A 16856-nucleotide genomic window follows, 5' to 3' on the forward strand; every position below is an offset into this window, starting at 1 on the left:
ATAGAATAAGAGACACTTCAGCACATATTCATTGAATCTAACCACAAACCAATCGTAGTACTTGTGCTTAGATTTGAATAGATTTGAACTTTTAGTCTCATGAAAATATTAGAGCTCAAACAGAAGAAATAAAGACCTATAGGGATATATATTTAGTCTCTCATTAATTATTCACCGAGTAAATCTTGAATATTTATATATAATAAAAAATAATTTTTGCCTAAATATCTTAGGTGAGGTCTAGATTCGTTACCGGAAATAAGAAGGAGGCCTTTTCCTTGCACCCACATACACAACATGATAGAAGGTGATGGACATCTCTTTCGAGCTTTGAAATCATGTGCAATTAATCTAATTGAAGAGACGCCATTCAAATTACACATCAAACATGACGAACTTTTGTTCGATCCCTGAAGTCATAAATACCTCATAATAGAAGCAGATAAAGAAGGCCTAGTCTCCACCTAATATATATTCTGACATTCGGAACACATCTCTAATCGAGAGCCACCTTATTCACACTACTTAGCACACGGTCACAGGTTAAAAGCCACAATTTGAATTCTTTCCTTCTTTTCTGTACCTAGGAATATATACAACAGCAGCAGAAGGTGGGACGAGGGTAGAAGGCCCCATGCAAAATTGGGTAATGTACAAGGAAGAGCACAAGGCCTCAAAGGTTGACCGGGGCAGCGTCTCGAAAGAGAAGGGAAAAACGACAAGGAGGGCCTCTCCCTCTTCGTGCCCCTTCGTGGTGACTACAATGGAGAGTTCCGGTGGAGATTGTGGGACCTGTGGATCTCCTTCCACTGGAGGGAGATATCCCTGGCTATGTTGAGTGCTTCCCAGGTGGTACCGAGGAGGCCTCGCTTCGTGAATCCCACGCAGTAGAGGCCATTCTCGCCCTTCCAACCATCGGGGAATGGGCCTTTGGCCATGCCCTCCTTCGTGAAGAGAAATCCACCACCCTGACACAGAAGAAGACAATGAAGCAATTAAATGAAACCACAACTATTTCATTTGGAACGAAGCTTCCAGCTTAAAGAAACAAAACCATACCACCTTTACAATCGCTAAGTCAATATTAATTAATTAACTATGGTATTTAATAGAAGTCTAATTTGCTGGTATTCATGCCGAGAACTCCTAGGTGTGCTGGAACGAATTAATTAAAGAGCACTTTCAAGGTGGTGGTCCCCGAATCCCACGCTCACCAATTAACGCAGTCCTGCACAACTGCCATCGATAGCCGGGCCCACGTTGGGGCACAGCGTGATGGTCAATGAGTGGGTCCTCCGGTGGGTCTTGCCACTGATAAATCACAAATAACTTATTCTTGTTTGCATGCAACTTGTACAGTTGCATGCATATAGGAGGAGGAGGAGGAGGAGCCTCCCACGGCGTCTGCTTCCCGGGCTGCCAAAATAAGGCTAGAATCCACATTGCGTCGTATGTACGGAAAAGGAAGATGGGAGGCAGGGGAGGGAAGAGAAAGGGAGAGCAAGTGTCGGATACCTTGAGCCACGAAGGAACGTTGCTTTTGTAACCCGTTGCCAGAATTATGGAGTCGAACTGCTCCTCTCTCCCATCGACGAACTTTGCTCCCGTCCTCATTATCTCTTTCACCCCTCGCATCACCTTCATGTAAAGCAGCCAGACAGAAAGGTAAGAAAAAAAAAATACAGACCACAACAAAGATCACCCATCCCCCGTGAACTCCCGCATCCATCCTATTCTCAGCTATAACTGCAGTACTGTCCTGCTGTGGACCTAACTGCTCCTGGCTCTCCTTCCTAAACCAAAGAAACTGTTAACTCTGCCAATAAAGCGACTTGCTTAGTGGAAGTCAGAATATATATGCATATATGTATGTACAGTTAGTCTAGGATAAGACTAAACTCAGTTGGATATCGGCGACTACAATTTCTGTGAAAATCCAGTGCACGGCATCGGCAAGGAAACAGTTAAAATGGAGGACCTCAAATCAATCACATCATCAAAAAAGACTGAACGAGAGCCCACGGAAAGATGAGGACATGGTTTTTTTTTTTTTTTTGGGTACAAGAGGACATGGTTCACTGGAGTTGGATTTCAAAAAGTTCTACTCGCCCCACCAATAAATAAAAGAGACTAGAGGGGGAGAGAGAGAGAGAGAGAGAGAGAGAGAGAGAGAGAGAGAGAAGTTTGATCAGGATTGACTGACCTTAATGTTGCCAGACTTGATCTGAGCGAGCGCGCCCACGTCCAGGACCGGGGTCTTCCCGGTCAGGTTCTTCAGCTCGATGGGCCCCGTCTTGGGCCTTGGGAGGCCGAGCCGGTCAGTGTCTCCCAGGGTCTGGCGGGCCACCGCCAGGAGGAACTTGTCCACTAGCCTCAGCGGAAGCCATCTCAGGAGAAACATGGCCACCCCAAATGTTGACAATCCGAACATCTCCCTCGGCAACACATGCACCTATTTTTAATCATCAACGAGTTGGGAGGAAGACAGCGTCGATTATTCCTATTTTCAGAACAAAATCATCTTAACAACAGCTATCACTACATACGGTCTAATGGAACAAACAAGGAAGAAAGAAGAGAGATTCCATCATTTCTTCTGCTTTCTATTTTATATACTCCCAAACTTAATAGGAAAAACGGCTTCCAACTTTAGGAATATATAAGAACATAAGAACACAACTCAGACTGAGAGTAAACTATAGGAACATAGCTATGGAAGGTTGCAGTAATGAGAACAGCGGACTCCTTAACCCCCCAACCATCCTTAAAAAACAAAAAGAACATCAGACTATAGTCTGCAGCACTTTTTTTAATTGAATGAGTTCCATCACACCTTCTATATATACTTCCTAGTTCCTACCTATACGGCGTCAACTTAATAGAATAAATGGTTACAGAACTAATAGCAGCAAGAAAAGAAGCGACTTCAAGGTGGCTATAATAAGATGTTAAACTTCACTAGCCAGTAAGGCTTGTAACCTGACTCATGGAAGAAGTTGTTATCTATAGAAAGCTGTGAACAAATGAAGCAAAAGAACAGGATAAGCGACTCACAGTGTTCCTGACCACCATATGAGGCCTGGCATTGTGCCTGCAGAGATCCAAGCTTACTTCCATTCCAGAATTCCCACAGCCCATCACCAAGACCTTCTGCCTCTCGAAGTCGGCCCCCGACTTGTAGTCGCACGTGTGGATCACCCGGCCGCCGAACACAGCCGTCGATATGTCCGGCATCACCGGCTCCGCGTTCTCCCCCGTCGCCACCACCAGCCACCGGCTCACCAGCTCCTCCCCCCGGGTACGGACTCGCCACCCCCCGACCGCCGAGTCAAACTCGGCGTTCAAGACCTCAGTCCCAAACCGGGGTTGGATAGCGAAGAAGGCGGCGTAGGCTTCCATGTAGGCCACGAACTGGTCCTTGGAGGGGTACTTGGGAAATTCCTTGGGGAAACCCATCAATGGAAGCTCGCAGAACTTTTTGGGGAGGTGGAGCTTGAGGCGGTCGTAGGTGCGGTGCTGCCAGAGGGAAGCCACGCAGTCGGACTTCTCGAGGACGGTGGCGGGAACGCCGGCGTTGGCGAGGCAGGCGGCGACGGCGAGGCCGGACGGACCGGCGCCGACGACGATGGGGCCGGAGACCCAGGTGCTCCTAAGCTTCGGGTTCCCCTCCGCCGAATAACCCATGTGACGGCGTGCTCTGTTTCTCCCCCCCTCCCTATTGTCTGGGTCCAAAACGCTTCTATATTTTTCCCACTCGGTTTTCTATTCCAGCTCTAAAAAAAGGCTCTGCTTTTTACTTTCTGTTGGTTTCTTTTTCTTCGCTTTTTACTGTTGGAGAATGGGGGGAGCTCGAGGGATTTTATAGCGTAGGAAGGGGAAGGGTTCTGGAACTTGGGCACTCATTTGGGGTTTATGGTTGGGTTTTGCTTGCGGAGAAGAACAGCAGAGCAAGGAGTAAGAAAGCGCAAAAGCGTGATGACTAAGGCAAAGGATTTGGTGCTCTCCATATGGCGCCATCATTTACGACCACACTTCCTCTCTCTCGCTCGCTCGCTCGCTCTCGCCCTCTCGCTCTCGGGCACGCGCACATAAGGGAGGGTTTTGGATGTAAATCGTTGACATAGGCGAAGTTAATGATCTTTAAATGTACTCGGATGAAGAGAGAACCTTCTCTCTTGAATTTATCGGGGATGGTCAAAGGAAGTCTTGTTATTATCTCCTTATGGGGTCCACGTGGGGGCATTAGCTTAACTGTCATGACACTCAGCAGTGCACAGGGGAAATGCTCAAGTAACTCAAAAAAAATCACTCCGTCCCATTGCTCCCTCCTAATTGGTGTAAAAAATCCGAGCAACTTTTCGACTAAGTTTTGAAATTGCTAATTTAGCGGTATTATTGTGGTTGAATTCTGGCCTAAGAGTGACCACCCTGAAAAAAAGCCAAGGGGACACCGGCCGAGACCGAAAAAGGTCACTTTCCGCACTCTAGGGCACCTGCACAAAGCCTTGGCCAGAAAATTGCCTTGTGAACGCCGTCCTATGGACTCGCACCCACGAGAAGAGGGTGCAGACTGGGCTGTCACCTGCTGCAGACCTTGAACGGCCGCGATGAGTTTTTAGACCTGCTGGACGAGCAGACTCTATCGCTCTAGCAGGACCTGAGAAACTTGGGCTGCCGGTGTCGCAGGTGGTGGACTTTGGAGCAAGTTGCCGGAAGTTGGTTTCCGACGTCTCGATGCGTTAGAAGCTCCTCGATTCCTTAACCTCATGATCACGACTCAGACCCTTCCTCTAGCGCCAAATGTTGTGGCTGAAATTCGTTCCTGCTGGAGTCCCCTCGGCCTCTTTCAGCGTGGTCACTCTTAGGCCAGATTTCAACTACAACATGTATAATTTTTTTTGATAAATCAAATTTATTAAATCGATGCAGAAGAAATACTTCCATAAAAATCAAAAAAAAAAAAAATTGTACGAATATCCTCTTAAATATCGAATTTTGCATGAATACTCTTTCAAAATTAATATTTTCATATATATACCTTCATAAAACACTTGTTTTCTATTTTACCCTTTTTTAATTCTTATTTTTGCATATGTACCTACACCATCTAATGCCGTTAAAATATTAATGGTTTCAAATTAAAATAACTAAAATATTCTTTGTTAGGGGTGTAAAGGGGGACCATAAATCTTTAGTCCTATACTACCTGAGTAGTGGAAAGGATTGTGCTTATAAGAGGTCTCCATCTCTTTATTCCTCGCGAGGCGCCTTTTGGATAAAGCCGTGAGGAATATCTCCCGTCCTGAAAAAGCGGGAGGGTCTCTCCAAAGCGGACAATACCTCGTGACAGGACACAACTCCTTTTCTGCTCTAACATCGTTAATGGGTAGATGTGCAATAAAAACATTTATAAAGTGATCGTGATGGAAGACAAAAAAAATAATTTAAAAACTTGATTTTATTTTTAATTAAAATAAATATGGTTTTTATTAATGGTATTGGAACAACCGTTGTATTAGGAGCATTTGTCCAAAAATAGTATTTTATGAGGGTACATAAATAAATATAAATTTAAAAGGATATTTACGCAAATTTAAATTTTTAGAAAGATATTCATATAAAAAACCCATCAAAACATAATCGACAACTCAAAAAAAAAATCTATTATAATCGTCCATAAAGTTGATTCAATATAACCAGCTACATACCTAGTCATCTAATTTGCAGTACTATTAGCTTTTCTATAAATATTTTTACACTTCAGTAATAGAATGGGCCGTGATCTCTAAAAATGATGAATCAGATAACTACTTAAAAATCATTAGAGAATCCCCCTCCAAGTACAAGATAACATAGTTCAATGCGATAGTTTAGATAGGTGCGTTATGCAGCGGACTGCAGGATTTGTGCAATCCAAAATGATACACGCAAGTCCGTGGGTTGGCACCTCCAAACTGATCAGCTGCATGGCATATTTTTTTAAGTACAGCGCAATTCATATCCTGCAAAACTGGAAGCATGTTTGTTTGTTAGATAATGAGTGTGCGTCACATTGAAATATCTTATACCGCAAGGCACGACAGGGTTCATGCGTACTTGGAATGTGTTGGTGTGACACGTGGAAAGTTGTAATCAATGATGAACTGCTGCGGTAGCAACTAAGCGGTGTCCTTAAACGAATAAATAAATATTTTGTAATGGGGTTTTTCGACAAATATTGCATCGTTTTTTTTACTGTAACTATTGGGGGATTCTCGGCCCGCGGTCCGGTAATTTCTCTTTTCAGGATGCTTTCTTGGATGTTTGTTTGGATAGGCCCCACACGCGTATCCGAAAAGAGGAATCTGGTTTGTCTTGTTGTGTGTCTACCAGCAATCTTCATGGGGATGTCTTGAGTACAATGAACTTTTGAGCAATGGGATTCACGAGAGGTTATATTCTCATAGTCTAAAATATGTTTATATACGTAATGCCAATTCGGTAAGTAAACATTGTTGCTAGATTAACTAGAACATTAATGCAATCACGATCGAGGTGTACTTTGTAGTTGTGTCACAGCCTGCTGTTCATGCGAAAGAAAGATTTGGGTCATGCCCACTTTAAAATTTGTACCCAATTTAGATGTTCGGCATACTTTGAGAATGCTGATTTTTTTTTTACATGAAATATAGTTTGTGTGATTTTTTTACATGAATTTACGGTGTGCTGGAAGCAAATCCTGAGCAGCAGAGGAGGGTCTATGAAATTTTACACCAAATTTCGAGGGTCCCATTGATATAGCAGCGGGAGGTTTTGTTAGTTGGTGAGCTAGTTGTTTCCCCAGCACTGTCCAATCACTGGTGGACTACCTCGTATCCAATTAAAAGGGAACGGAACCGTACTAACCCGGATCCGTGGGTCCGCGGACCCAAAGACCGTTTCGTTGCAATGGCCTCTCGAATACACTGGTGTGATGAGGTGCTCGCCATACTAGGCCGGGCCGGTTGGTCGGCGATGGGCCGAGGAATAAGTAACCGGGGGCGGTCCGAACCGTATGATATGAGAAATTGGAGAGGAACGACGGTCTCGTCTCGTAGGAGATTTCCGCAAATAGGAAAGAGCTAAGCGGCGCCACGCGTTATAAATTGAGCGGTGGTCCCCGCCGGCGCCGACGGGGAAGGGGTTGGTGGCCACGTAGTCGGGTTTAATTGCGGCCCGATCTACCGCGAGATCTTGAGATCCAAGGGACCAGATCTCTCGGGAAGCCGCGGAACGTGACAGCGGGGGGTGATCACGAGATCCGCCTCTCCACGCTTTACAAGAAAAAAAAAAGGGAGAAATTTCCGAAAACGGTAAAACGGGAAACGAAATGACGGTTCTGACCTCGGACTGAGTAGAGTGACGGGATGGGAAGGATAAATACGGAATACGGAATGCGGGGTGCGTGACGTAGAGGGAGAGTGGAGGAAGCGAGGCGCGAGGTCACGTGACGGGATGGGGGTGGGGATTCCCCACGTTGGCAGGATATCCTCACAGGCTTTTTTAATTTCTTTACGCCGAGGAGGAGGAGGGGGAGGAGAGGGCGGAGGGGGCGGTGGAAAAGACCGTCGCGATAAGGTGGGTGGAGTTAAGAGAGGGATTTGATTTTATCAAAAAAAATAAAAACAGAGAGAGAGAGAGAGAGAGAGAGAGAGGGATTTGACGGTCGGGAATAGTTTGACGTCATGAGGTGGTCGGGTATTTCATTTGATTTGACTCCGTCACGTCGCGTGTGGGTTTAGGTCGGTCAGACGTGTTGACCTCGTAAGAGTGGGGAGCCAGTTGCTTCGAGCTGCGCCGTGGGCCATGTCACAGACGGACCCAACGGGATATATGCAATAAAGTTTTTTTTTTTTTTTTTTTCTTTTTTCGCCCTTTCCCAGCCTCCTTTAACCCCCACTAGATTTTTTTTTTAATGTTAATGCAAAGTCACGTGAAATCTACATTTTTTTTAAATAAGGACAATATTTTATAGAACAAATATATATTAAAATAAAGCGATTATATTTTTCTATAAATCCTATCATTGATAAGTATAGGGAGAATTGTTAAAAATATATTTTATTGAATACAGCAATGGATAATTAGAGAACAAATGAGGGTGAATGGATAGGTAATATTAAAAAAAGGAGATAGAATAAAATATAGAATTATTCATGACCATGGGGATGTAGCACCATTGGATGCAAAATAAGCAAAAAATAATTTAAATAATTTGGACGTGTATAACATAAATCTGGTGGTGTACTTACATGAAAGAGTAATTTAACATGTGAAAGAAAAAATTAAAAAAATAGAGATGAAAATTACATGGAATAAAGTAGCGAGGAAGATCTCATATCTGAATATATTTCAAAAACTATGTCTACAAAGAAGCTAAATGGAGGAAAATAATTCATATAACCGATTCCAACTAGTTTGGATGGAGTTTTATTTGAGTTGAATTGAATTCTCAAAGGTAGATAATAAATCAAAGCTTTTTTTTATTCGATATGTACAATTATAATAGGCATTTTATTCCATTTCTGGTAGTACAAAGCCCTTTAGAATAAAAAGGAATGAAAAATGTGTTGATGGCATAGTGAATCATTATTTTACATGTTTGCTTTGAACGTCACACTTGTATAGATCATGAATGATACCCATCCTTAAACTCCCTGATAGCTAGTCAAGTTTGCTATCCATTAGTCGAAATTCAACTTTCCAGTTTATAAAAGTAAGAAATTCTTTTGCCAAATTTCACATAATATGGGAAGTCAAGAATATCTAAGTATTTATTCAAATCATAAATTTGGACAAGCCCGCCCGTCAGTTCAAAACAGGCATCCGCATGCCTGTTGGGCTAGCTCTCATTAAAAACTTACCGAACGTTTGTCGGCCCAAGTTCCTCTTCCTTCTAGGCCCATGACTTGGGTCCCATCTCATCTCTCGACCCATATAAGATTTTATTGATAGCCCACCGGGTACACCATAGAATGGGCTGGATTTCAAGCACCAGGAGCTGTTGAAGGAGAGGATCGCTGTCGCTGATTCGCTTGCTCCCCATTGGTACTGGGCCGTTTTAAAGTTACAGCATTGGTGCAACCTAAGTCGGCCTCTAAATAGCTTTTGACATGGTTGACGAGACTTCCCTCTTTGTTTCCCTCCTTCCAAATGAATAAGGGTGTTTCTATATGTGAAATGGATCAGGGTTGTATCTTTTGCATGGAATAAGGATTTATGTTCCTTCGCACGAGTCTGCCGTCGGATCATCCCTTGCACACATCTCAAAGCGATTCAAACTCTATCATTCATTTGCCTGCATAGATTTCAAAGCGCCCAGTGGATGATCCAAAGGTGGATTTGTACGAAGAAAGGTGAATCCTTCTTTCGCATGAAAAATACACCCCCAACCTCTATGAAATAATAGAATAACTGCTTCAAAAACTCTCCCAAGAACCTTGCAAGATGGTTCGCTGCATAGCCTCCATCTAACATAATAGGTACCATCGTTAGGGCAGTTTTGTTTATGAATTGGACTTTTGATTGTAGCTCCTATATATGCAGTTTTGAGGGTCGAACTTGGTGCAATAATTATTGGCGTTGTACGGAAGCGTGTGGATCCCTGATAACCGCTAACCTAGGGCGTCCCCTAGGGCGTCAGGCCGTATGGAGAAAGAAGGAAGAAGAGATGAAGAACCACAATCACAAACAAGGGTTTTCGTGGAGAAGAAGAGGAAGAGAAGAGAGAACGTGGGAGAAAATTTTCTGGCGGCTCTTATTGTTAGATGTATGCCCTAGAAGCCAATCTGGCTGACACATTATTAATTCTGGGACATAAATTTGTACTTGACTTTATTATTATTGAATAATAAATGGGCATCTTTTCATTCATATTGTTTATGTGTCTATGAATCGTCCAAGGAATTAATAAGATGATGATACATATTCTCAAGAGTTGAGAATTTGAGCCATGTATCATTGGTGATTAATTTTTAAATGCTCCTGATCAATGGACCATCACGAGGACGGTGATCGATCCGATCAGTGCACAGATCGCTTTCCTTATGGATGGACGAGACTCGAGTCCACAGTGTGGGGACACTGAAGTGATAGTGCAGGTGCTTGTTAGAGAACAAGGGTACTGAGCGTGACCAAGACAAAAGTCACTTGGATGTCTATCCACTCGTCAGTGACTTGCTTGATGTTGCAGTAGTATGACTGGTCCTTTGACCTGCGGTGCTTCGGCTGTTCACAGTGAGGTTATTGTAGTTTGACTGCACATACACATGGTCTCTAGTCATATGGGTCCTTGTAGTGTAAATTGGCTGCAGTAAGTTTACTGTAGGAGTAGGGTACGCACCTACATGGAATCTATCGACCTTGATAGAAGAGGAGTGATCCTATGTGATTTATTAGACTGAGTTCTAAGACCTTGGCCAGGGCAGTAATATACAGTGGAGAAAGAGTTTTCCACTATCGAACTCAAGTTAAATAAATCTAGACATATGACAGACGATGGGGTTTGACGAGTTATCCATGACCTCCGGTCTGTAGGGATCCACGATAGAAGGACTGTATCATACGATAACTGCACCTAGAGGTTCATCATTCTATTCTGCTGGGTAGCCACTACATACTGCTAGGTGTCACTGGTGGATGGTGAGACTCACAGGGATCATTTCGATGGTCGATAATCCCTAGTGAGTTGAGTTGGAATTGTTTCAACCCATTGAAAGGAGTTTTCAATGATATCGTGATAGGGATCGCAATATATCTCACTACCAGTCAGAATAGAACCTATGGGGTCACACACATTAGAGGTATTGACCGATCCGATGGTTGAATGTGATTAGGAATCACAAATAATCAATTAGATTGATAAATGGATAACCCGCTAAGAGTTAGTGGTTAGAAGAAGGAATAATTGCAATCGGATTGCAATTTAATTTAATTAATTGGACTTGATCATGAGTCCTACTTGGAGTGGGATTCATGGAGTCTAATTGGATTAGGATTTCAAATTAAATTGGTGTCCTACTTGGAATAGGATTTCTAAAGTCTTAATTGTCTTAGGGCTGAAATTTGGACAAGTCCTAATTAGATTAGGATTTTCTTAAGTCCTAATTAATTTTAATTTTAATCTAATTAATTAAATGACTCCTAATTGGATTAGGATTGAAGAGTTCAATAGAGTGGTTCAATTAAATTCTAATTAGATTAGGATAAGGAGGAAATTGAAATGGGTTCATACAAATCCTATTTTGACTAGGATTGGACTCATGCAATGCACCCAAATTAAAATACCCTTTAATTGGATTAAATGGCAGATTAATATGGACTTGAGGGAGGGGCTTACGCCCCTCCTCCTGGGCATTGCGTGGGAGAAAAAGGAGGGGCGCACGCCCCTCCTAGGTGGCATGAAAAATGAGATAAGGATGAGCTTCTAAAAAATAGGAGCTCATCTTTATCTCTTAATATTTCAAAAGGGGAGCATGGGATTTCGGCCAAGGAAGAAGTTTTTCTCCTCATTCCAGCCGTGAGCACCCTCCTCCATCTTCCTCCTTTGAGCCACAATCAAGAGAAGAAAAAGAAAAGCCTAAGACGCCCTCTTCCTTCTTCATCTTGGTTCCAAAAGGAAGAAAAAGAAAAAGGCTGCAGGGCTTTGTTCTTGTTCCTTTGGTTCTTCCTTCTTCTTGTTAGATTTTTATTAAATAATGATTAAAAGTTTTCATACTTAAAATATATATATTATACATATATGTTAATAAGGGAGTTTGGCTTGGTGGTTGGTGCGTTGTTTGGGTGGAGATGAGATAACAGGTTCGATTCCCATTCCCTCCTTTTTATTTCTATTACGTAAAGCTTGGTTCTCTTGTGCTCGTTGGGCCTGTGCTTGTCCGAGCCGAGCTCGGTTCTCTTATGCTCGTTGGGCCTGTGCTTGTCCGAGCCGAGGTTCTCTGCAGCCGAGCTGGGCCTGTGCTTGTCCGAGCCGAGGTTCTCTGCAGTCGAGCTTGTCCGAGCCGAGGTTCTCTGCAGCCGAGCTGTGCCTGTGCTTGTCCGAGCGAAGGTTCTTTGCGCATGTGCTTGTGCTCGCTGGGCCCTGCCCCTGCTCGTCCGAGGTTCTGTGCGCCTGTGCTCGTCCGACCCACCTCAACTGAAGCGCGAAGAGCCGAGGTCGGACCACAGGTGTGATGAGCCCAGAGGAGCCGAGGTCGGACAACGGGTACGATGAGCCAAGAGGTGCGTGGGCCGTGCCTCGCACCCATAGCACGAGGAGCCACGTCGCTTCCTCGTTAGCACCTCTTCGCAACCAACCTCGCATCCGCTGGCCATACTCCCAGTGTTTTTTCAAACTTTCTTACCGGTTTTGACCGTTGGATCGGTTTTGGGTCGCGTCTGTCCCGAAGAAGTCTATAAATAGACCTCTTCGGATTAGACAGGATATATATAATTGAAAACAGAGAACTTCTATTCTCCCGGTTTTGCTGTTTTTCTTTCAATCAACGGGCTTGCTGCATACTGATTCTGGGTTCGAAAGCTTCTTTGATCCGTGCAAATCATTGAGGCAGAAGGAACAGTGCGAGAGGCTGTTGTATCTCAGGAGTAGAACGCCATCCAAGCCTAGTGCACTGTAAGGCGGCGAAATCTACTTCAAGGAAAGTGACCAACATACCACACCTCAGCATCTCGGGTTCCATTTTTCCACTTTCTCTATTTATTTTCTGTAAGCCTATTTCTGCCTATTATTTGTTGAAGTAGAGTATTATAGATTTAAAATTTTCTGGGACAGTATATTCCCAACATTCTTGAAGTAGATTATTTCCTACATATAATAGGCTAGTACTTAGAGTTACCCCAATGGCCAATGCAAGTGACCCGGTTCCTCCTGAAAAATTTAATGGAAATAACTTTAAACGTTGGAGACAGAAGATGGAAATCTTCTTAACCACACTTGGGTTATTTTCCATAATCTTTGACTCTCCTCCAAATGAGGAAGAGAATGAACCAGCTAGAACTTGTAATTTGGAGGAATTTAAGAAGAAAGACTACCTGTGTAGGGGAAGGATTCTGTCCTATCTTACTGATCCCCTTTTTGATGTCTACTGCACTTTTAAAACCTCCAAGGAGATTTGGGATGATCTTAATAAGAAATATGGTATCCAAGATGCCGGAATAAACAAGTATGCTGCTAGTCAATTCCTGTCTTATAAGATGGTTGACACCAAGCCCGTAGTTGACCAAGCCCATGAGTTAACAGTGATTTATCATGAATTAGGCTTAAGGAGAATGGGAATAACTGAGAGCCTTCAAGTTGCTTGTACCATTGACAAGCTCCCACCTTCTTGGAAAGACTTTGGGTTATCCCTGAAACATAAAACCGAGGATATGACAATGAAAACTCTATTGTCTGCCATTAGGATCCAAGAACAACACCTTGAGAAAGATAATGAGCAACTCATGAATCCTGAGCTTCTAACCAAGGTGAACTTTGTAGAAGGCCAGAATAAGACCCATAAGTTCAAGAACTCCAAATTTGAAAAGGGTGGACCTAGAAACAAAAGAAAACCTATGAAGCCAAAACATCATATCAATAAGAATGATCGGAAGCCGATTTGCTACAATTGTGGGAAACTCGGTCATATGGCTCGAGTATGCCGAATGAAGAAGAAGTATCAGAACTATGAACATGCGCCTTCTCAACCTACAAATCCACAAACCAACATGGTGCTATCTAGTACTGGTCCTACTAGTACTGATGATCGGTATGTAACTTTAAGTCCAGAATTAAATTTGGCAATTTGCTCTACCGATTGGTTAGTGGATACAGGTGCGAATGTTCATATGTGTACTGATCATACCCTTTTTACTACTTATCAGGTCCGGAGCGGCCTAACAGTAACTATGGGGAACTCCACCTCGGCACGAGTGCTTGGAACTGGAAAAGTACTTCTAAGGCTTACGTCTGGGAATGTGCTTACACTATTTAATGTGTACCATGTGCCCGATGGAAGGAGGAATCTGATCAGTGGTTCTCTTCTAAATAGAAGTGGTTATTCTTTGTTATTTCAATCTAAGAAAGTGATTATAACAAAGAATGGAACATTTGTAGGCAAAGGCTATGAGTGTGATGGCTTGTATGTAATAAATAATGTATCTTTGGATTTTTCTTCTGATAATAATAATAAAATTGTGCTTTCAATATGTTCTTCATCTCTTTGGCATGCTAGATTAGGACATGTGAATAATAATACTATTAAAAGAATGATTAGCTCTGGTTTATTGCCTAATGTTTCATTAAATGAAAAGGAAAGGTGTCAAATTTGTATTCAATCTAAACAACCTAGAAAACCATTTAAAATAGTAAATAGAAATTCAACTTTATTAGAATTAATACATTCAGATGTATGTGATCTAAATGGAACTTTGACTAAAGGGGGTAGAAGGTATTTCATTACCTTCATAGATGATTATTCTAAGTATTGTCAAGTTTATTTAATGAAATCTAAAGATGAAGCATTTAAGATGTTCAAGACTTACAAATCTTTAGTAGAAAATCAACTTGACAAGAGAATAAAGATTCTCAGGTCAGATAGAAGAGGAGAATACACCTCTAATGACTTGAATGAATTCTGTAGAGTTAATGGAATTCTACATGAAGTTACACCTCCCTATTCACCTCAGTCTAATGGAGTGGCTGAAAGGAAAAATAGGACTCTGCAAGATATGGTAAGATCTTTGCTTGCCAACTCAAGTTTACCTGAGGTTTGGTGGGGGGAAGCAATGCTTACTGCATGTTTCCTGCTTAATAGGGTTCCATTTAAAGGTTCTAATGAATCTCCTTATGAACTTTGGAAAGGAACAAAACCTAACCTAAATTTTGTAAAAGTTTGGGGTTGTTTGGCTAAGGTTAATATTCCTTTAATCAAGAAAAGAAAATTAGGACCTAATACTTTTGATGCTGTGTTTCTTGGTTATTCTCTTAATAGTGTTACTTATAGGTTCTTAGTCATTAGTTCTGATATTAATGGCATAGAAAAGAATACTATAATTGAATCTAAAGATGCTTCTTTCTTTGAAGACATTTTTCCATTTAAGGATAAAATAGAAAAGCATGTAATAGATAGATCTAATGATGCATCTTGTAGTTCGCCATCTAATTCTCTAATTATTCCAAATAATGAAAATGAAAATGAACTTAATGATATTAATGAACTTGGTAAAGGAAAAAGAATTAGGAAAAAGAAAGATTTTGGATCTGATTTCTATACTTTTATGGTTGAAGATGATCCTAAAACTTATAAAGATGCTATGAACTCATTAGATTCTATGTTTTGGAAGGAAGCTATTAATAGTGAAATGAATTCACTTATGACTAATAAAACATGGTTTTTAACTGACTTACCACCTGGTAGTAAGGCTATAGGTTGTAAATAGATATTTAAGAAGAAATTAAGACCTGATGGTTCTATTGAAAAATATAAAGCAAGATTAGTTGCTAAGGGCTTTTCTCAGAAAGAGGGTATTGACTACTTTGATATATATTCTCCTGTGACTAGGATAACCACAATTCGTACTTTAATTGCACTGGCTTCAATCCATAATTTGATAATTCATCAAATGGATGTCAAGACTGCCTTCCTTCATGGTGATTTAGAGGAAGAGATCTATATGGATCAGCCAGAGGGATATGTGGCTCAAGGACAGGAAAGAAAAGTTTGTAGGTTAGTCAAATCCCTCTATGGTTTAAAACAAGCTCCTAAGCAATGGCATAGGAAATTTGATAAAATAATTGTTTCTTATGGCTTTAAAGCAAATGAATCAGATAAGTGCTTATATTCAAAGTTAGAAAATGATTCATGTATTATCTTGTGTTTATATGTTGATGATATTTTAATTTTTGGTACTAATATGAATATGGTGACTGATATCAAAACTTTCTTGTCTAATAATTTTGATATGAAAGATTTAGGTCAGGCAGAGGTAATTCTTGGTAACAGGATTACCAGAATACCTGATGGTATAATTTTTGATCAATCACAATATATTGAGAAAATATTGAAGAAGTTTGATAAGTACAACTGTAAACCAGTGAGTACACCTTATGAGCATGGTTTGAACTTGAAGTGCAATAAAGGTGATCCAGTGGCCCAAGAGAAATATGCTCAAATTATTGGGACACTGATGTATGTTGCAAATACAAGTAGACCTGACATTTCTTATGCTATAGGAAAGCTTAGTAGGTTTAATAGTTGCCCTAGTCTTAGTCACTGGGAAGCACTGGATAGAGTACTTAGATACTTGAGAGGTACCATGTATTATGGTTTACATTACTCAAGATTTTCCGCTGTACTTGAAGGATACAGTGATGCTAGTTGGATCACTGATTCAGTGAACCGAAAAGGAACTAGTGGATACATATTCATGTTGGGTGGTGCAGCTGTTGCTTGGAGATCATCCAAACAAACTGTGATCACAAGATCCACTATGGAGGCTGAGATTGTAGCCTTAGATTCTGCAAGTCAAGAAGCAGAATGGTTTAAGAATCTTATGTCTGAAATACCTATTATGGAAAAGCCTATACCTGCTATCTCTTTGTTATGTGATAATGAAGCTGCAATTAATACTTGTAGAAATACTGAGTATAACAAGAGAAACAGAAGACACATTAGTGTGAGACATAAGACTATTAGATACCTAATTAAAAATGGTATCATAACTTTGGAATTTGTTGGATCTAAAGATAACCTAGCAGATCCTTTAACTAAAGGACTGGCTAGAAGCAAAGTCATAGAAACATCAAAGGGGATGGGACTGAAACCCATAAGGAATCATTGACAATGGCAACCCAACCTATT

The 16856-nt window shown here is 41.5% G+C and overlaps 1 protein-coding gene across 1 annotated transcript; it reads right to left on the reverse strand.

Annotated features, from left to right (window-relative positions):
• Positions 1-758: 758 nt before the first annotated feature.
• YUC4 (Flavin-binding monooxygenase family protein) lies at positions 759-4005 on the reverse strand. The gene is made up of 4 exons (XM_089928719.1): positions 3055-4005; positions 2204-2452; positions 1516-1638; positions 759-968 (listed from the first exon to the last, which is right to left on the reverse strand). Exons 1-4 carry the CDS (start codon positions 3682-3684, stop codon positions 759-761), a joined length of 1212 nt encoding a protein of 403 aa, XP_089784845.1. The 5' UTR covers positions 3685-4005.
• Positions 4006-16856: the final 12851 nt, after the last annotated feature.

This window comes from Phoenix dactylifera, chromosome 1 (assembly GCF_051530095.1).
Source record: "Phoenix dactylifera cultivar Ajwa chromosome 1, Ajwa_hap1_PhDact_Kaust_v1.1, whole genome shotgun sequence".
In the NCBI taxonomy this organism is placed as follows: Eukaryota; Viridiplantae; Streptophyta; class Magnoliopsida; order Arecales; family Arecaceae; genus Phoenix; species Phoenix dactylifera.

Excerpts from the sequence above, each read along its gene's own strand:
- YUC4 (XM_089928719.1), bottom strand. The coding sequence starts at position 3,684 with ATGGGTTATTCGGCGGAGGGGAACCCGAAGCTTAGGAGCACCTGGGTC. Across the intron at positions 2,453-3,054 it reads ATATGGTGGTCAGGAACACT|GTGCATGTGTTGCCGAGGGA; the intron begins GTGAGTCGCTTA and ends GATTAAAAATAG. Across the intron at positions 969-1,515 it reads ACGTTCCTTCGTGGCTCAAG|GGTGGTGGATTTCTCTTCAC; the intron begins GTATCCGACACT and ends CTTCTGTGTCAG.